The 22,026-nt window shown below is 31.0% G+C and overlaps 2 protein-coding genes across 2 annotated transcripts; one reads left to right on the top strand and one right to left on the bottom strand.

The window, feature by feature from the left end:
- Positions 1-1,755: 1,755 nt before the first annotated feature.
- LOC109167049 (putative late blight resistance protein homolog R1C-3) lies at positions 1,756-3,561 on the bottom strand. Its single transcript, XM_019315953.1, has 2 exons — positions 2,238-3,561; positions 1,756-2,198 (listed from the first exon to the last, which is right to left on the bottom strand). The coding sequence occupies exons 1-2, from the start codon at positions 3,487-3,489 to the stop codon at positions 1,756-1,758; spliced, it is 1,695 nt and encodes a 564-aa protein (XP_019171498.1). The 5' UTR covers positions 3,490-3,561.
- An 11,949-nt stretch (positions 3,562-15,510) lies between these two features.
- Positions 15,511-20,683, top strand: LOC109167251 (serine hydroxymethyltransferase 7-like). The gene is made up of 4 exons (XM_019316256.1): positions 15,511-16,998; positions 18,035-18,440; positions 19,693-19,794; positions 19,891-20,683. The coding sequence occupies exons 1-4, from the start codon at positions 15,955-15,957 to the stop codon at positions 20,112-20,114; spliced, it is 1,776 nt and encodes a 591-aa protein (XP_019171801.1). The 5' UTR covers positions 15,511-15,954; the 3' UTR covers positions 20,115-20,683.
- Positions 20,684-22,026: the final 1,343 nt, after the last annotated feature.

Below are 22,026 nucleotides of genomic sequence, written 5' to 3'. Positions count from 1 at the left end.
CTCGTAATTATTATTTATATTAAGTGAATTTTATTTTTGTGTAATAATCTATAAATCACATATAAAAGGTAAATGGAATACTATATGTGACATGTTTGACTATAATAGTATTAACAACAATCAGATTTGTATTCTTTAAATACAAAAGTTATATTATAGGGAGAAGTGTCAAATAGGCCCATGTACTATTATCAAGTGCTCAATTCTCACCATGAACTAAATTAAAGGCTAACTAACCACACTTACCTACTAAATTTGTTCAATTAATTTTTTTTTGCAGGTTACCAATTCAATTATTAAAAATAATTTTAAAATTATTAAAAAAGAATACAGCTGCCATTTCAAAACAGTCGTGGCTGTCCGGCGAGGACAGCCGGACAGTCATGGCTGTCTAATATGAGGTCAAGATCTGGACCTCATGTTTGAGGTCCAGATCCGGCTGTCCGGCGAGGATAGTCGGTGGCTCTATTTTTTTTTTAATAATTGAATTGGTAACCTGCAAAAAAAAATCATTTACCTGCAAAAAAAGCTAATTGAACAAATTTAGTAGGTAAGTGTGATTAATTAGTCTTTAATTTAGTTCATGATGGAAATTGAGCACTTAACAATAGTACATGAGCTTATTTGACACTTCTCCCTATATTATATTTACTATCGAGAGTATTTATTTCACATCATACAATGACATCAATATACATACGCAACGTAGGTATCGTTACTACTTAGAATTTGTACAATATAACTCTTGCATGGAATGGTTTATAGGCTCAATAAATTAGTGTTAATAAAGAGAACTAAATTAATAAAAAGAATTATAAGGCTGTCATCAACTCAATCAATTTAAGATGTCATTTGCTAAACAATGTGAATTAAAAATCTATATCTATATATATATAAAAGTAAAATCCTCCTATGTAATTTTCCCGCTCAAACTTTTATAGTCAAATTAATGAAATATTTTATTGGTCAAATTAATAAAACTTATTTGGTAAGCAAATGTAAAATGGAAATGTTATAAAAGCTATTAATTGGTAATATTATGCAATACCAATATACCATTGTGAAATCCAGTCAATATAAATTGAAAAAAGGAAACTGATATTATTAATTGATTGAAAATATAAAAGGATTCTAATGAAAAAAGGAAACAGAAATTAGGCAAATTGATTGAAAATATAAAAAGAAATTAATTCTCACATTCTCTATCTCTACCTATAAATACAATGGATTAGTGACTAGAAAAATTATAACTCTTCCTTTTTGTACTGGGGTGAGTTATGTATTGCGTCTTTCATTTTCCAATGGCATAATTCTTAATTTATGTTCTTACTTCTTTTCTGCATCTTTTGCAAATATTGCAGGATACAAATATAGAGACAATTGAAATGGTTTTGAGCAACTATTTACATGCATTAAGGAGAGTTGATGACTTCCAACACCACGTGTGGCCACGTTGTAGAAGGTACGCACAATAACTGGATAAACTACAATGATGTTAAGCGTTGGCAATTACAACGAATTTATAAATTTACATGTAATATGCATTATTATTATATAATAGTTGACACTACATTTATTTTTTAAAATTATTTCTCTTTTATTTTTTTATTATATATTTATTTTAAAAATAATATAATTGTCTAATTGTTGTAGCAGGAAGTCACAACGAAATTGTAGGTAGTCAATTTCATCCTACACTCATTTGGAATAGAATCAATGTTTGAGTGCTCCGTGTTGTTCCAAATAGCAACAACATCATAGAACTAGACGCTCAAGATGTTTGAAGGATTTTTCATCAGCCAAAAACTGCAGGAGGTTTTTATCTTTCACAAGCAAGAATCTTAATTCACGGAATCCTCCTTCAACCACTTCCCATACTCTTTCTAGGAAGGCATTTTCAAGCTTGAGCACCTTAAGCTCCGGTAACATGCCAATTACTGTTAAATCTCTCTTAGAAAGATTCATCCCACTCAAACTCAACTTCTGCAGTTGTAAAGGACACATAAATCGTTCAGTATATACCACAGCGCAGCTAACCGAAACAGAAATCTTTAGCCTCTGAAGCTGTTTTAAATATCCAAAATTTTCCAAAATGATGGGATTGCTTGAAGATCCATGAGTGCGATTGAACTCTAAGTCATCTTTATAGAAAATTTTCAGTTTTCTTAAGTTTGGAAACACTTCCATTCCACAATGAGTTGGACTCACCAAGGATAGTGTTAAGTTTCTACAATGAGTTGGACTCACCCAAGATAGTGTTTGCAATTTCGCTTTAACCGTGCAGGGAGGATCCATCGTATACATATCTCCAAGTTCAAGATGTCTCAACTGTGGTAACTTCCAAATTGTGGATGGCAAATGAATTGTAGGTGCTCCAATTTGTGGTTCATCACTGGAAACAATAAGTGTCTGCAAATTTGGGGTTTTTGACAGTATATTACCCAAACCCTCAAACCTCTTACTTATAAATAGGTATCTCAAAAAAATTAAATCGCCCAAATGCATTGACACTCTTTGAAGGAATGGAGAAGGAACAAAGGCCAAAACTCTTAACAACTTGAAGGGAACAAAAGTTTTAGGATCTTCATCAAAGAAGAAAATGGAGCGAGGCTTGTTCGAACTAAACAAAACATAATAGTCAAAACTATGTTTGCATAAACTTAACCAACGACTTGAATTCGCAAAATCACTTAGTGGCAATCCTGAATGTTGTAGAGTATTTACAGCACAAAAAATACCCTCTTTCTGAGCTTCTCCAACACAGAAGCTATGCATGGCACTATGCATCCTACAAGTCTTAATTTTGCCATTAGAATTCTGATTGCATATTAAAACAAGTCTTCTTTCAATAAGCTCTTGTAAATATGGATAACCTTGACTTTCTTTCTTTTCAAACTCTAATGGCTCAAAATATCCCTCGGCAATCCATAACCCAATTAGGTTTTTGACTTGGATTTCTTTGCGTTTTGGGAAGACTCCAAGATATAGAAAGCAAACTTTCAAAATTTGCGACAATTTATTGTAATGAAAAATGAGAGTATTGCGATCAAGAATCCCCAATGACTCTATTTCCTTTTTAATCTTCTCCCATTTCTTTAACACGTCGTTGCATTTAGATAGACGCTTTGCAACTACAACAATTGTCAATGGTAGTCCATCACATATCTCTATAATATTGCCCCTAATTTTTTCTAATTCAGGTGATCTTGACATACTCCCCTTAGAAAGGGTACGGCAAAACAGATCCCAACTTTCATTTGGATCTAGCAAAGTCATGCTGTGAATATAGATTTTCAAGCCATTGAAGACATACCGATCAAAGTGTGTAGTGGTTACCAATATGCAACTTCCATTGTTGTGTTCAGGAAAACATCCTCGGATATCACCCCAATTGTCTAACTGTAAGTTATCTAGTACAATTAGATACCTTTTGCCAAGTAAGTGACTCCTTACCTGCACTTGTACTTCTTCAGAAGCAAAACTTCCCATTTCAATTTTCTTCTCCGCTACCGGTGAAAGTGACTGAAGAAGGAGGCGCAGCAAATCCAGCAATTGGTTCTTGTTATACTAGTATTTGCGCCCGTGCGATGCACGGAATATATTTGTTGTAATATATTAAGAATATTTGGATTGATATATAATTATTTAAATTAGAGCATCAAATATTATATAGTGCAATTAAATATGTGATTTGAATCATTTATCTGTTTTGATGTTATCATTGCTTGAATTTGAGCAAATAATTGCTCAAATTAATAGCTAATGTGTAGATGTACGCATGCGGTGCTGCAATTTTGGAGATTTTATTTATCATTAGTATTTTTTATAAATTAGGTAAATGTGCTCGTTCTCCAGCAACTCATTTATATGAAAAAATTGCTATCTTAATTCATTTGTATATATGGAAGATATATTTTTTTTTGTCTAGATATATAGCAATTTTGTCATTTAAAAAAAATATAATATCAACGATTGTATTTACACATTATTGAAACCTCTTTGTAGACGACATTGGTAGTAGCAACACAATCCCGTCCATCTTCGTCTAGAGCTAACACCTTTAGTCCATCTGGATGGGTGACTCTTGTGAAAATATATAATGATAGAATATTAGTCAGTGATCCTTTTATATTTTCAGTCAATTAGTAATATCATATTCATTTTCAGTCAATTATTCTTTTTTATTTTCAGTCAATTAGTCAATTAGAATATTAGATGAAGTGATATTTTTACCTAATTTTTGTTCCATTTTTCATTGATGATGTATAATATTTTTATTGAAATATTTTTGTTATATTTTTAATTTACCTTTATATTGTTTAAAATATGCATTTACTATTGATGATGTAGAATATTATTATTGAAATATTTCCATCTAATTTTTAATTTTTGTTCCATTTTTAATTAAAATACCTGACAATTTCTTTTTTTCATTTTAGTCAATTAGTCAATTACTCAATTAGAAGTATTATTGTTACCAAATAAACTTTATTAATTTTTTACTAATTAATTAATATTCTTATTAATTTGGGCGGGAATGTTGAAAAGGAGGATTTTACTTTTATTAATAGTACAGATAGATAAATTTCATTTTGAAATCATTGGTTCACATATTTGAATTATTTTTTTTCTTAATTATTCGCATTGTAAACATAAATGATATTGCAATAATTAATTTATGATATTTATCAAGTTGTATCTTTTTTAAAATATAAAATTTTTGCATGTTTATGGGTTAAAAAAATTTTAAAATTATTTTTATTTTTAAAATCTTTTTCCAGCAACACAAACACTCCCTTAGTCTCCCATCAAAAACTGATAAAGAAAAATCATTTTATTAAGGAAATTAAAACTAATTAAATTAAATCTAATCATGCTATATTTATTTGTAACTGTATATTAATTTCATTTTGAAAGCATTGGTTCACATATTTGAATTACTTATTTTTTTCTTTAATTAATTATTATAAACAGAAATGATATTGTACTAATTAATTTATGATATTTATCAAATTGTTCTCAAAAAAAAATATAAGATCTGCACATGTTATGAGGGGTTAAAAAATATTTTAAAATTATTTTTTATTAGTAAGTATTTTTATTTTTAAAATATTTTCCAGCAACTCACACCGTCTCCCATCAAAAAGTGATAAAGAAAAGTCATTTCATTAATAAAATTAAAACTAATTAAAGTATATCTAATCATACTATATTTATTTGAAACTATATATTAATTTCTTTTTGAAATCATCGGTTCACATATTTAAATTATTTATTTTTTTTCTTTAATTATTATAAACCGAAATGATATTGTACTAATTAATTTTTGATATTTATCAAATTGTATTTTTTTTAAAATATAGTGTTTTACCCGTGCGTTCCACGAATTGTTTTTGTTATTATGAATTTAAAATAAAAAATAGAAAAAAATGAAAAGATGTTAAAATGTACAATATAATAATATAGTTGGACTATTATATATTTGGTCAAATATCTATTTTCATAACATACAAAATTAAAATTAAAATCTTGTATTTATAATATAATCTCTAATCATTTACATATTTAGATAAATATATAGAAGAAATTCACATAATTAAGTCGATTTATTTCTAATTGTATTTCATATATTATAATTCTAAAGATATGAATAATAAATTAATAACTAAGAGAATTGTACTTAGACTTCAATAAAAAAAAATGTAAATTTCAAATTTTGAATGAATAAATTTAAACCCTAATTCGACGCATTTCCTTATATGATTGTATAATTCATTGTATATACACATAATATTTATTAATATGTATATATGAAAGTTCTATAATATAATTTCATTAATTATAATTTATAATTAAAAAATTATATTTAAAAATTTAAAAAGTAACTTTTAAATTTTGTATGATTATTATAGTGCATAAGTGTATGTATGTATATTTTAAAAATTAGAAATATTTATGTTTTGTTAATTTTATAATTTCATTTCTTTAATTATAATTCATATTTTATTAATTGTAATTTAATGAAATTGCCACAAATATTTCTATGGAAGAAATCTTATATTTCTTAATTTCATTAATTATATTAATTATAATTACCAAATATTGTGACAATTACCATAATAATTTAATTTTTTTTTTAATGCTACTAGCTCTATTACATTGTAGTATCTGTTCATAATAATTTAATTAATTATATTAATTATAATAGTTGTTCTAATGTCTTTCAATATTTAAATACATTACCATAATAATTACACAAAAGAATGAAAGAAAAATTATCAGAATAATTACCTTTAATAAAAATAAGAAAATTATATTAAAAATTAATTATATATTAAGGTAAGTATAATTTATTTCATGCCAATAATATTATACATTGAGTATAAAAAAATATATTTGTATATAAATTACCATAATAATTACATCAAAAAAGGTAACAATACATAATTATTAATATTATACATTAAGTGTGTGTGTGTGTACTTTTAATTTTATATTGATAACCATAGTCTATGTATATACTTTAAGAAAATATTCATTATTAAAAAAGGATATAATTTTTAAAAATAAATTATTAATTAGATTACCTAATATAATTGTCTTACTAATTGATTCTATGCTACTATGTATAATTCATATATTTGAAAACTTTTTAAAGCTAGATACCTATTAATTGCTTTAATAATTAAGATAATTGTTAGTCAACTCAATATTCAATAGTACTAAAAGTATTATTTTAAATTTTTATACATAAGATATAAAATTATTAAACCGAAATAATTAAAAATAATGTGTCCATATTACAAAAGATTTTATAATAGTAATTTTTATTGCCTAATAGAATTTTTCAATTATTAAATATTGTTTATGATAATTATTGTATGACATTTACATTATTAGGTAGAATTTTTATAATTAAGGTATAATATTATTAAATAAAAATTATTAAAAATAATGTATCCACAATATAAAATAAATTATACTTGTCTTAATAATCATTTTTTTAATACTACTAACTCTATTACATTGTATTAATATAAATTTATAATAATCATTTATTAATATAAATTTACAATTATAAATTTGTATAAGGAAAACATAGAAACTTCTAGGAAAAAATAAATAAATAAATAAAATCTCTCCATTTCCTTTTTCTCTTTTCTCACTATCACATTCCCACTCTCTTTAGAAAAAGACAAAGTAGGATGAGAAATGACATCTATCTACAACGTCCTCACCCCTCAATTCAATTTAGCTGTTGCTTGATTGCTGTTTTGCCCAACGAACCACGTAAACCCTTAACGCTGCTTATTAAAAAAATATAGAAACTTGAATGACATGTACAAATCTCAAAGTCAACATACTAACTCTAAGTTTCATAAAATATTACAAATTTATCAAAATCACTGTCTTTATCATCCTCGATCGCATCTCTACGCTCTTCCATAAAAACTAAACCATTAGGGTTCTGTTACCAAGCATCTTCCTCCTCAATTTCCTTTTGCTGAAGCAAAGCCTCCTTAAGTATCTTAAAGCTCATACCAGACGATATAAACTGCAAAACATATTGAAGTACGGGGGAATATAGTTAGAAAAAGGTAGAAAATTAATACGAAAAGAAAGAAATTATGAGATGGAGAACTAAAAAAATGCTTTGAATTTTATTTTGGTTTTTAGTGTATTCTTATCATGCTTCCCTTTGTATCTGTTTACATATACAGAGAGTCCGTCCCTCTCCAAACTTTATCCACTTGATGAGCAAGGAACTCTATTACTTCCCGATCAATCTTTATAGATCTGTATCTTCTCCACAAAAACAAACAAACAAACAAACAAAAAAATATCAACATTTTGTCTTAGGAACCACTTTTCTTATTTAAAAATCGGAAAATACAAAAAAAAAAAAAATCAAAAAGAAAGAAAGAAAAATGAAACTAAGATAATGAAAACCTCACCTGTGCAAATCACGTATCAACCTCAATTGTGGAAGATTACAGGATAATTAGCAAAAGTCAATAAAATAATTAAGTTTAGTTGGGATTGTAGGTGAAGTTGATGGATTGTATATGATCATGTAAGGTGTATTTATACACAATAAATAAGATCAAAAGAACTTAGTATTGAAATTATAAAATAGTAAGAGATTTAAAGAAAGGTAAAAACTTTTAATTTCACACGACATTCCATATACATATACTACACACTAATTAGCACGGCATTCCATATGTACATATACTACACACTAATTAGCTTAATTAACAATAATCACCTTAATTACTACCTATTATATGAGTAACCTATACGTTAAGTACACTGTTCTAACCATCATTTCCCCTAATTATTTAATTAATAATATATTACTAATATAATTATTATTCCTAATGTATTTATTTGGAATTGTGTGTACTCAGGCTCAATATAATAAAATAGGTACTTGTAGTTTAAAGAATATAATATAAATTAGGCAAAATAATTTATTTATTTAAGGTAGAAAATATTAATTCAAAAGGAAAGAATAAAAATGTATTTATTTAAGGTAATAACATTATTATTATTATTATTATTATTATTATTATTATTATTATTATTATTATTATTATTGACCAATTGACTGAGAATAAAAAGAATAATTGCCTGAAAATGAATATGATATTACTAATTGACTGAAATTATAAAAGGAAATGAATATTAATAATTGACTACAAATAAAAAATGATCCATAATTGAAATGAAAAAATAAATTGACAGATCATTGCATTTTAATTAAAAAATGAAACAGAAATTAAAAATTGGACGGAAATATTTCAATAATAATATTCTACATCATCAATAGTAAATGCATATTTTAAACAATAGTAAAAGTAAATTAAAAATACAAAGAAAATATTTCAATAAAAATATTCTACATCATCAATTAAAACTGGAACAGAAATTAGGTAAAAATATCAATACATCTAATATTCTAATTGACTAATTGACTAAAAATAAAAAAGAATAATTGGCTGAAAATGAATTTGATATTACTAATTGACTGAAAATATAAAAGGATTACTAATTGACTGAAATTCTACCATTATATATTTTTACCCGAGTCACTCATCCTTTGGGACTAAAGGTGTTAGCTCTAGACGAAGATAGACAAGATTGTGTTGTTACTATCAATGTTGTCTACAAAGAGGTTTCAATAGTATGTAAATACAATCTGTGATATTATGTTTTTTTAAATGGCAAAATTGCTATATATCTAGACAAAAAATATATTTTCCATACAAATAAATTAGGATATCAATTCATTTTTATAACTGAGTTGCTAGAGAACGAGCACATTTGATTAATTTATAAAAGTACTGAACAATGATAAATAAAATCTCCAAAGTTACAGCACCGCATGTGTACATTTACATATTAGCTATTAATTTGAGCAATTAATAACATAAAAACACATAAATGATCCAAACCATACTTTCAATTGCACTATATAATCTTTGATGTTCTAATTTAAATAATTATATATCGATCCAAATATTCTTAATATATTACAACAAATTCATTCCGTGCATCGCACGGGCGCAAATACTAGTAAAAAAATAATAATAAAAAATCTTGTCAGCGTGGATAGCAAGTATGCATTTGTTGCAAGCTTGCTAAATGGCAGTTTTTGTAGTCATTTGGCAGTAAAAGTTGTTCCACGTACTTTTTTTTTTTTTTTTTTTTTTTTTGTGTGTGTGTGTGTGTGTTAATACTTGATTTTTTGTTGTAGTTTATGAAATTAGAGTCCACTTTTGAAAGTTGATTAGATTTGCAGGGATGTAGTGTGAATAGTAAGTGGATTGTAAATTTAATGATGTGAAAGTATGATATACTTTTGAAGGGAAAATGACACTTTTTCTCCCTAAGTTATATACTTATAGCACTTTTCCCCCCTCAATTATTTATGTAAGCACATTAGCCCCCTCAATTATTTTAAAAGTGGTGGTTTTTCTCCCTGATATATTAAATTGACATTTCTACCCTTAAAGTAAATATTTTATTTATTTTACTTCTCCAACCAATTATTGTGTATATGTAGCAATGACCACGGTTCGGTTCGAACTGAACCGGACACTATAGCAATCGAATTAAAAGTTTTCGGTTATGATTCAGATCTAGAATCCAATATTTAGATTTCAATTTATTAAATTTATGAACCAAAAAAACTGGATCATGAACCGTGAACCGGCGGTTTTGGATCCGGTTCGTGATTTTGAACCGTCTTTATTTTAAATTTTATTTTATTTTTTATTTTAAAATAGTCTAAATTCAACAATAAATGTATTTTATTTTTTCAGTTCGGAACATGAACCGGCCATTTCGATTTGCGATTTTAATAAACTCTAAATATCGCGTTTTGATTCTAAATTGTAATTGGAATATTTTGGTATGGTTGCTATAATATCTGTTTGGTTTGAACCAAATTATAGTAATAATTTGTTGGGGAAGAAAAATAAATGAAATATTTATTTTCAGTATTTATTTTAAGGGTAAATATGCCCATTTAACATTTTAGGGTGGAAAAGAGCCACTTAAATAATTCAGAGGGAAAAAGTGCTATAAGTATATAACTCAGGGGGAAAAAGTGCCATTTTCCCTACTTTTGAAAGTGAGAGAGTATTGTGGGATAAAGATATCATAAGCTTTAAAATAGGTTAAACATTCACAATTATTAAAAAGAAGAAAATAAATTGACATTCACTTTTCACAAAAATTATAACTTTATCCTTATTAAAATTAAATAGGAATAAGGGTTAAATAGGTCATTGAACTGCACACGAAAATGCAATTAGGTCACTGAACCTAAAATACTTATAATTGGGTCTCTAAATTAACCAATTTCAATCAATTTGTCCATTTTTCAAGTTTCTCAAGTTGCTAACAGGTTACCCCTCCACCTAAGATGTATATGCGACATTTTTAAAAAAAAAATTATTTTTAAATTAGTTTTTTTAATGTTTAATAAATAAAAACTAAAATATTTTTTTTTTTGAAAATAAAATAATTTGTTAAGACGTCGTACCGGGCTTGGATTTTATTTTAAAAAAAAAATATTTTAGTTTTTATTTATTAAACATTAAAAAAATTAATTTAAAAATAAATTATTTTAGTTTTTATTTATTAAACATTAAAAAACTAATTTAAAAATATATATATATTTTTAAAAAATATCACATATGCATCCTAAGTGAATGGTAACCTGTTAGCAACTTGAGAAACTTGAAAAATGGATAAATTAAATGAAATTGGTTATTTAAAAAAAAAATGAAATTGGTTAGTTTAGGGACTTAATTGTAGGTTTTTTAAGTTCAGTGACATAATTGCATTCCCATGCGCAGTTCAATGGCATATTTGACCCTTATTCCAAATTAATACAATGTTATTGACAATATATACTATCTTAGCAACGATTGATGTTCTAAAGCAATTGAGCTTACCTCGTTGAAATTAGCTCGCTAGCTGAAAGTGGTCAAAAGTAATATATTTATTGGGAAAGGTTAGTTCAAACTCTCCTTAATAGATCTTTACTACTGAACTTATGTTGTAAGACGTAATCTAATGCTCGATAAAATCGAAAAACTTAAATTATTAAAAAAGAATTATGACAATTTCTCAAAAATAAAATAGTGATTGTGAAAGCTCAAAGGTGTATAGTTTTCAAAGTTACTCGACCCCTCTCGTAAGCTACCGTATAGTCGTTAGATGTGACGTTTCGGGGCGGGGAAACGGGTTCCACACCGTACCCGGCTGCCCGCCCGTTGTTCTTTAACGGGTTTCCACGTCATCGACTGCGGAAGGAAAAGGCCGTTCCCACTCGCGCGAGTTCGCAAAAGAAACTTCCGCTCGGGCTGACGATGACCTTTACGTACACGAAAGCTTGGCGGACTACCGTGGCTACGATGGGTCCACCCGCATTAAAGTATTCCTACTTAACGAAGGATACAATTCAGGAGCGGGTGACACGGAGGAGAGCAAGTTGTGTTTGACCACGTGTCCAAACCAAAGCGACAGTGGAATTTCAGCCATGTAAAGCATTGTGGTCCCTGCTCTTTCCTACAGTAGCAAAAGGCCAAAATCTTTCTTATTACGATTCTACATTTCTACGTATATTGTATATAATTAGTTGTTCGGATAATGTTCAATGATTATTTTTAAATAAATATTTTAAAATATATTAATATAATATTATATAAGAAATGTTTATGTATATATAATTGAATGTTTAATTTATTTATTTAAATTAATAATTCAAATTATTTAAATGTAAAATAATATATAAGAGATTAATTATAATTATTACTAAAATAAATATATGTCACTTTTTAATAAAGATAGTCTAAATACTTAGTCTAAAACAGATAGTTTAAATAAATACTTTTTTGGTTTAAATTTTTCTAATTATACTTGTACTATGAACTCTTTATTTTACAAACGGATGTTAATATTTGATAGTGATAATTTTTTTGTGAGATGTGTGTCGTATATTATCATGTAAAAATATTGAACAAAAATTAATATTTATTATATTTGTATAAAATATTTAATAAATAACTATATATAGTATATTTTGTATAGCAGAAAAGTAGAAAGGGCGACACGTATGTGGACATAAATGTGGATTAGATACAATGATGTTTGGGCGTATACTGCGCTTTGGGCGCATGATTATCCACTAACCACTGCTTACAAGGACCATATAAAATTACTAGCCGTATTTGAAGCACGTGAATTTGGTGTGTGGTGGGTAATTTGCATTCGTATCATTGTCATTGACCACGATATTTTTGTCGGCAAATTATTCCGTATATCCGGATCTATTCGAGTTCAAAGATATACAATTTACCTACTAAAAAGGGGCATTTGGTTCAGGTTATATAAGATAACCAATGTTATATTTGTTTGGTAATATAAGATTCTCATGTTTGATTCAGATTATGTAATTTTTTCAGAAAATCAGATAACCTCCACATTAAGTTTTTAGCTATTTCGTGTGTAATCTCACATTCCCTTGTCGGCTTGTCTTATTACTAATGTTAGGCTCAATTTATCTTATTACCGTTGTCTTATTTACATATCTTAGTTTTAAACCAAATACAGGAATCTAACATTCTCACAGTAACCTAACATTCCTAGCAATCTAACATTCTCTAAGGTAATCTAACATTCCATGAACCAAACGCCCCCTAAATGTTTACAATCTATCTTTAAAAAATTCATAATTTATGATGACCCTCTATATTGTATTTATCAATTTCCAAAACTTAAAAACACAATTTATATTCTAGAAGATCACAATTTCCCTATTAAAAATACACAATTTAGAATCAGTTTCCACCTAAGATGACCCTGGTCCATGATATAATAACTGATTTTTGTCAATATGCGTGCTTCCCCTCGTATTCGTTGAACAATATTATATTTTTAATAATGTAATTTTTATTTTTACCTAATGCATCCAATATTTGTATATGGTAAAAAAAAATACAATGAGACATACTAAATATGATTGTATATGGTAATAAAAACAACCCTGTACTAATGATAGTAGATAAAATATTCCAAAAAAAAAAAAAGAAGAAGAAGAAGAAGAAGAAGAAGAAATGGACTCACTTGTATCTATCAATTGTATGCTCAATCGTTATACCGTGCACCACGACGCACATAGCACTGTGCGCCCTGCGCCTCCCAAAACAACGTTGTTTTGTTAAGCTATTAAAAAAAATTCATCTGTTTCGAATACACATAAACTCATAACAGAATACACATAATCTAACATAATACATAATACACATAACTTTTAGCTGAATACACATAATGGGGTTTGGTTAACATAATACACATAAACTCTTAATTGAATACACATAAACTCATAACACAATACACATAATGGGGTTTGGTTAACATAATACACATAAACTCTTAACTGAATACACATAAACTTATAACACAATACATATAAGTTTTTAACTAAATACACATAATGAGGTTTGGTCTGTTCAGACGGACGGAGTGACGTCAGCATGAAACACGCGCGTTTTGTGTCTGGATGCACATTGCTATGTGCGCCATGGTGCATGGTATAAATTGCCTTATATGCTTATCTCAAATAATAATGGGTCAGAATATCTGAATATGGCTATGGCTCCAGAAAGGGGCAAATTATGCTATGCGCACGTGCGCACCTTGCAAGGTGCGCACGGCGCTAAAACGGCGTCGTTTTCCGTGTAAACGACGCTGTTTTAACTAAAAAAAAAAAATTTGTTCGAAACGCCGTTAACGGCGTTAACAGCATATTCGTTATGAAATTATGAATATACAGTTATGACATTATGAATGTACAGTTATAGAATTATGAATGTATAGTTATGGAATTATGAACTTACAATTATGAACATAGAGCTTCGAAAATTATGAATGTTCGGTATGGAATTATGAATATACAGTATGGAATTATGAATGTACAGTTATGGAATTATGAATGTACAGTTATGGAATTATGAATGTACAGTTATGAAATTATGAACATAGAACTCTGACATTATGAACATAGAGCTTCGAAAATTATGAATTTACAGTTATTGAATTATGAATGTACAATTACAGAATTATGAATGTACAGTTATAGAATTATGAATGTACAGTTATTAAATTATGAACACAAAGCTGTGAATATATGCTCCTGTAACGAAGCGGTCTGAAATTAAATTTAAAAAAAAAAAAAAAGAAGATAACGGTGCCTGACCGTGCCCATGAAGCACGCTGGGCATGAGCCCACAGCATAACTATCCCCAGAAAGGCCATTGCAGGTTCATGTGGGCTTCCATACGTTCAATGCATTGTCTATTTTAAGGTTATTTCATTTCATGGGCCAGAAAGCAAAATTTTCAATTACACCCCAAACAAATATGTTCTAAACTGTATTTCTTTGTAAGAACTAAGAAGCATGCATGTATGAAAAATAAATTCTCTAAAATTGGCTTTAAGAGATCCCTAAATCTACTCGAAGAACAAAATTCTATTAGGGATTAAGTAATTAAGTAAATCTGATGTCTAGAGTCGCATATACAAGGAGGAAATACGAAGAATTATACATTAGACAGATGAAATGACTACTTTACCCTTTTATTTAAAGTTCACTTTACCGTAATCTGATGAAATGAGTTCAATTGAAAAGAAATTGAAAGTCAAAGAAGGTAAAGTGTCCAAATTAAAAGTCTATGACTAATTTTAGAAAATCAATATAGTTCGAGGACCATTGCTTGAATTAACTCATTTCTTCGTCACTCATACAAATTATCGTTTACATAATACAAATGGCATATAAAAGGGACTTCGAACTCCCGAACTCTCTTACGGGACGAGAGTATGGCTTTGGTTATACTTTTTGAAGTCCATAATCAACGTGTAATTCAAGGACCACGCGGTTCACGCTGAATGGCAGGTGTTTACGGAAAAAATTAGGGTGGGCGTAGCAGATCCCTGATATTGAAGTTTCCTTGATGACGACAAGAGAGGGTCGTTAACTTCACAGCTGGTGGCTGCAAATATCCTTTAAGCTGAAAATCGTCCAGGTTCATCCCCCGAATCTTTCCAGTTTTTAGGTTTTGTCTGTTCGTCAACCTCACGCATTGTTATCATTCTGTTTTATTCCGTCGTCGTCTTCACTGCTTCGCTCTCTTTCTCTCGTATACGGAAGAAGTTTCAATTACAGCTCTATAGGGCGGTTTGTGCCCTTCGTTGTATGGTAGTTTCGATTTCTGCGATCGCATACACCTGCTCGATGCGCCTTATTCGATGTTGCTGCTCTGACTGTCTCCGCCGCCGTTGCCGCTGTTTCTGTTCCTGTTCGTGTTGTTAAATTGCGAATTGAATCTTCGATCGAGTTTAGCTGTGATTTTTTTGTTGTGTTATTGAGTGATTGGTATGGATTTGAGTCAATCGCAGTCGAGTAATTTGTCGTTAGGGTTTTTATCTCACGTGTCGCCTGTTGCGCCGCCCAACCGGAGCCAAATTGCCGATGATTCGATCTCGTTTCAGCTTGATTCGAGCTCGTGGGACCCGTCGCATCCACCTCCGTCGGTTCCGCTTCAATTGATGGAGCAGCAGACGACGGAGGTGAAGGATGTGAATGGCGGTGAGAATAGGGATGAGGAGAAGGATGTTGAGGAAATTCGTATTTTGGGGCACTCTATGTGTTTGAAGCGGAAGAGGGACACTGATTTGAATTCTCCCTTGAAGAGTTTGAGGGCAGCGAATTCAGGTGAGCAGCAGCAAGGGCTCGAATTCCGTAGGAATGCTGTTAGGGCTTGGGGGAACCAGGGGCTTAGTTTGGCTGACCCCGAGGTTTTTGAGATGATGGAGAACGAGAAGCTTCGGCAGTACAAGGGAATTGAACTTATTGCTTCAGAAAATTTTGTGTGCAAAGCAGTAATGGAAGCTCTAGGGAGCCACTTGACTAATAAGTACTCGGAAGGAGTGCCAGGAGCAAGGTATTATGGTGGGAATCAGTTTATTGATGAGATTGAGACACTTTGTTGTGAGCGTGCTTTGGCTGCTTTTGGACTTGATTCTGAGAATTGGGGTGTGAATGTGCAACCTTATTCTTGTACATCAGCAAACTTTGCTGTTTATACTGGTTTGCTACTGCCTGGTGATCGTATAATGGGGTTGGATACACCATCTGGTGGGAACACTAGTCATGGTTACTATCTCCCAAATGGTAGGAAAGTTTCAGGGGCTTCAATTTTCTTTGAGAGTCTGTCTTACAAGGTCAATCCGCAAACTGGATATGTAGATTATGAAAAGCTTGAGGAAAGGGCTCTTGATTTTCGCCCAAAAATACTTATTTGTGGTGGGAGTTCCTACCCTCGAGAGTGGGATTATGCAAAGTTTAGGCACATTGCAGATAAGTGTGGAGCTGTTTTATTGTGTGATATGGCTCAAATTAGTGGGCTTGTTGCTGCAAAGGTGATATCTCATTCCACTGTTTCTCATTTTTGAATGTTTCATTTAGTTTTGGGCTTTTTGCTGCTTTATTTGATACTGAAACCAACTAGTTGCTACGTGGACATTTTGTGAAGGTGACATGCTAAACTCAAACTTTTTCTGTTTGAACGCTAATGTTAAAGATCTTAAAAATAAATGTCATATCTATTGTGTGTACTATTTCATAAAACCTTTGAAGCATGGTTTGTCTTCCAGCATAGCCTACTGAAAATACCGTTTTGGCACAATTCTTATGAGATTGAAATTTACTCTTTTAAAGGTGATGTTCATGCCTGATAATGATTTAACTTTGAGCTCATGTTCTTATTGGGCTATGTAAATGTAAACTAGGGATACTGCTGTTAAAGATACTCCTATATTTATCTTCACTCCTTTAATCTCACAATTAGCTGAATTTTATAACGTGCTGTTATACCTGGTTTTCTTATGTAGTAGCGGAGTGTTATAATATTATTTTGGAATTTTATTTTAGTTTTGCTTATCACCAAAAGGGGGAAACTGTTGGAAATTGGAATTTTAATAACAGTGCAATTTGGACTTCAAAATTAAGTCATTAACAAGTCACCATGACCACAAGTCCACAACATTTGATAGCCATGTACTTCTAGCATTGTGGCATTGTTTATAATGGCTACATGAAGAGAGTGTTTGGGCAGTATTCTTGTGGTCATGCTGAATAGACTTGTTCCTACGTGAGGGGTTGATTTTATTGCATTTAACTAAGTACTCCTTAATAAATAATGTTCAAATTTTGGGACTTCAAAAATGACTTCATGACTTTTGTTCATTCTTTTCTTGACTCAGATGAATGTTTCTCAGTAATGGTGAAATCTTGCACTATCTTATAGACTTATATTATCCTCTCACTTCACACTTGCTCTAAATTATCACCATTTTTAGAAGTATTTGTAATCAAAGTTACTTTGGAATTGGCTGTGTATCTTAGGTATTGAGCTTATAGACTTTTTGTAAACTTTGCATTGTTCTGTCTCTACAGGTTTGTGAAAGCCCCTTTGAGTATTGTGATATAGTTACTACAACAGCCCATAAAAGTCTTCGAGGGCCACGAGGAGGTATTATTTTTTTTAGGAAGGGTGCAAAGCCGAGGAAAAGAGGCATGCTTTTGAATCAAGGCGATGGCAGTGATAAGTATGATTTTGAGGAGAAGATAAATTTTGCAGTTTTCCCAGCATTGCAAGGTGGGCCACACAACAACCACATTGCTGCTCTTGCAGTAGCATTGAAACAAGTGGCAACTCCTGAATATAAGTCCTACATGCAACAAGTGAAGAAGAATTCTCAGGCTTTAGCTGCTGCTTTATTGAGAAGAAATTGTAGACTGGTCACTGGAGGGACAGACTACCACCTGATAATTTGGGATCTAAGGAATCTTGGGTTGACAGGTCTGTATCTTACATTTTAGTACTTTGACATGTTGAGGATTGTGTTTACCTTATGTTGTGCTTGTTTGCTTTCGCTGGAGCTTATTGAATAAGAGTCTTTTCTGAAACCTTTGATTCTTCAACTACTTGAAAAAGAGCTTTTTGCCGCTTGTTTGGATTTAATACATGCCTTTTTCTCTTTATAGTGTTTGCCTCACCTCTTGCTTTTTTGAGTAGATAAGCCATGAGCCCCAATAAGCTGTGGGCCTAATGGGCACATTATATGACATGATACTGATATGGGAAATGTTATCAGACTTTTTGGAGTTCACTTATCTTTTGTACAAGACATCTATAGGCTTCTTGTGATCCTCTCAATGTGATTAAAACAAAAAATGGTCTTGTCAAATAAGCTAGATGCCTAGCAGAATGAGTTGTTTTTTTTTTTTTTTTTTTTTTTTTTTTTTTTTTTTTTAAATATTATTATTGGCTTGTTGACATTGAGAGAAAAAACAAAATGAAATATAAATGTTTACTTATGAGTCTAGTTTGATTGAAGTACTAGACATTTTCACCTGGTTTTAGTTTGTGGTCTAGTATTCTGTCTCATATGCTGTTGCTACACATAACACTTCTCTTTGAAGTTTATTGGGAAGTGACATTTTTAGGTTCTATTATCAAACGGTCAACTGTAATTATTGTTGGAACTTGGAATGAAGTGTTTCCTGGTCAGTTCATGATTATAGATGACTGTATATAGTTGGTTTTTTTTTTTTCCCTTTAAATTTTAATCTACCTACCTTTAACCACCTCATTCTTACTGTCCCATTTACTATATCTTTTGAATGGATATAAGCTCTTTAATTTCCAATGCAAGACAAGTAGATCTCACATTATATTAATTCTTGTGAGGCGGTTTAAGTAGGATGGATAATCTTTTTCTTTTTCATTCTGGTAAATTACCACAGTTGATGCGCAACTTTTTCTCTGGCACAAGAGTATAATTGCCCTTTTAAGCTGGCATTTCTCTGTACATTTGAGTCCCATCCACTATGGTCTTAGTGGCATTTGTCCTATTTACATTTATTTCACTCTTATAGATAATCTGAGCACACTTTTTAGTGTTTTGATGATGCCAAGACCACTATGGTCTATACTTTTGTGCCTTGCTCTTAATAGATGGCTGTCAGTGTCTCTGAAAGTTGCAATCAACAACTGGCTTTTTGATAACTTTGCATGTGCTTATTGTACTCTACCTTGCTCTGTTTTGCAGGTAAGAATTTTGAGAAGGTCTGTGAATCATGTCATCTTACTCTCAACAAAGTGATGGTCTTTGATGACAATGGAAGTATAACACCTGGAGGTGTGAGGATAGGTAACTCCCAGTTTCTTCCTATGCTCAGATTTTCATAAACTGTTTTGAGTGTAAAGTTGGTGCATTTGTAATGGTCATTGCTGTTTGTGGTTGCAGGGACTACTGCTATGACTACAAGAGGCTGCATAGAGTCTGACTTCGAGATAATAGCCGATATCCTTCTTAAAGCTGCACATATTACAAATGCAATACAGCGAGAACATGGGAAGCTGCTCAAGGGTTTCTCGAAGGGCATGGAGAATAACAAAGATATTATTGAGCTCCGGACACGCGTTGAAAATTTTGCATCTCAGTTTGCAATGCCTGGACTTGACATATAATGTGGTGCTGGGGACACACTTGCATTCAATGACCGCCCTCTGGTATTGAATGCATCTCGAATCTGTAATTACAGTTGATTATCTATCATTTCCCACAATTGAGCCAGTCAGCCTTTGCACACTTTGCCATGCTTGATTATCCAAAGCAGTGCCACATCAAAGTGTTTGCAGCTGACGGTTAAGTGCCATTCTGATCAATGGCACCAATTTTGATTGTGTACTAGCGGATACGGTCCTGGTCAGTGTGAAACTATCATGGCGTGGCTTTACTCGTCCACCCGCAGAAGTTTTGCAGAGTTTTGATAATGATCCAACAACCGAATCAACCCCTCTCCTCCCATTTCTTCTGCTTAGTATATATAGTGTCATAATATGATATTCTTAGTAATTCATATCCTCTTTCATTATATATAATATTGTTTTGTAAATTACAAAGGGTTGATTTATGTATTCTGAAGTAACAAACGGGTATCCGATCATCTGAAACAAGTTCACCTTTTTTTGTTATTGGTATTTGGTATATGAATTGATTAGCGTGGGAGGGAGAGATGAGAGATGATGTTATGAAACTGAAAAGCGTTGGCATGAGAATCATGATATTTGATTGCTGAAAGGAACAGGTCCAATTTTTGCTAGTTGGAAAGGAGTGAAAAAAGATCAATGAGAGGCCGAAAGAAAATAACAGGGAACAGGAGAGATGTCAGAAAATAGCTAGCTGTTGTTGTTCAGGCACATTATATATACTCGTAGTACTCCTCCAGGCTCCAGCACGGCTTTGGGAACCTTGCTTTTTCTTTACTTTTCATCATATCATCACTCTCATTATTCAACAACAAATACTGACACCCAAAAAATAAAAAGCAAAACCCCACTTTTTATTTTTTGGCCCACAAAGATGAAATACCTTCGACCTGGCTGTCACACAGAGCTCGATCTTGTGTCATTACTTATGAATCAATTGTGTTGTTTGTGTAGACGTTTTTTTGATCTAACTGAGTTGTCTGTGCAGAAAGAGTAAGCGAGAATTGAATTGTTAGAAACATCCGAGCAAGCGATATGATCGAGCCCCTGGACTGGTTGCTAGTTTCACAAGCAGACAAAGGTTCCACAGAGAAAGAAGAAGTGCTTTTGAATTTGTTGGAATTGAAGACGAAGTAAAAGCAATGAATGCCCAGGAATCTCATGATCCCTTCCTTTGTATCTCTCTCTCTCTCTCTCTTCCCATATCGTCCTTCTCCCCGCCCACTTTTCCCCCCTTATTCAGAAGTAGAATGATTAGTCATTTACTATCACAACTCCAAAAGATTCTCACTCACAAATCCTACCACCCCTCATTTTTCTTCATCACCCATTACTACTTGTATCCCAATTACCATTCTTCATATCAACACTTTTTCTTTTCCTTTGTAGTCAAACAAATATCAATACCCGCCCTCGCCCTGGATAAAATTCAAACCCCACATCCTGCTCTAACTCGCTTTAAATTGGCCAACTAGTTGAACTATATTAACATTACCGGTGGGTTTGGTGAAAAGTTTTGAAATTAACCTCCTTTTTGACAGTCCTTTTGTTAAGACCACAGTGCAGCAAAGTAATTATCTTTCCCAGTGCTAGCTTTTTCCACTAGGATCATTTGTTGTTTTACTCTTTAAATTGTACTATGGGAGCTTTGGGTGTCCATGTTTGACCAAACTTCAATACAATTTCCTTTCATCTGATGATAGTGTTGTTTTTTCCCCAACTTTTTCAAGATTTACTTTTGCAATGTAGTCTCCTTCTTAATGCAATTCAGTGTGAATTAGACAAAGAGAAAGATTGTGTTTTGGAAAAAGAAGCCTTGCTGCATTCTTTAAGGCTGACCAACAAAAACAATTACCCTACCCTTCTTTAATCTCTGCTCAAATTATTACAC

The sequence above is a fragment of the Ipomoea nil genome, unplaced genomic scaffold (genome assembly GCF_001879475.1).
Source record: "Ipomoea nil cultivar Tokyo-kokei standard unplaced genomic scaffold, Asagao_1.1 scaffold3147, whole genome shotgun sequence".
Classification (NCBI taxonomy): Eukaryota; Viridiplantae; Streptophyta; class Magnoliopsida; order Solanales; family Convolvulaceae; genus Ipomoea; species Ipomoea nil.
The sequence above is the reverse complement of the archived record's forward strand: the minus strand, read 5'-3'. Positions and strand labels throughout refer to the sequence as shown.

Excerpts from the sequence above, each read along its gene's own strand:
- LOC109167049 (XM_019315953.1), bottom strand. The coding sequence starts at position 3,489 with ATGGGAAGTTTTGCTTCTGAAGAAGTACAAGTGCAGGTAAGGAGTCAC. Across the intron at positions 2,199-2,237 it reads ACTATCTTGGGTGAGTCCAA|CTCATTGTGGAATGGAAGTG; the intron begins CTCATTGTAGAA and ends TGGTGAGTCCAA.
- LOC109167251 (XM_019316256.1), top strand. The coding sequence starts at position 15,955 with ATGGATTTGAGTCAATCGCAGTCGAGTAATTTGTCGTTAGGGTTTTTA. Across the intron at positions 16,999-18,034 it reads GTGGGCTTGTTGCTGCAAAG|GTTTGTGAAAGCCCCTTTGA; the intron begins GTGATATCTCAT and ends CTGTCTCTACAG. Across the intron at positions 18,441-19,692 it reads AAGGAATCTTGGGTTGACAG|GTAAGAATTTTGAGAAGGTC; the intron begins GTCTGTATCTTA and ends TCTGTTTTGCAG.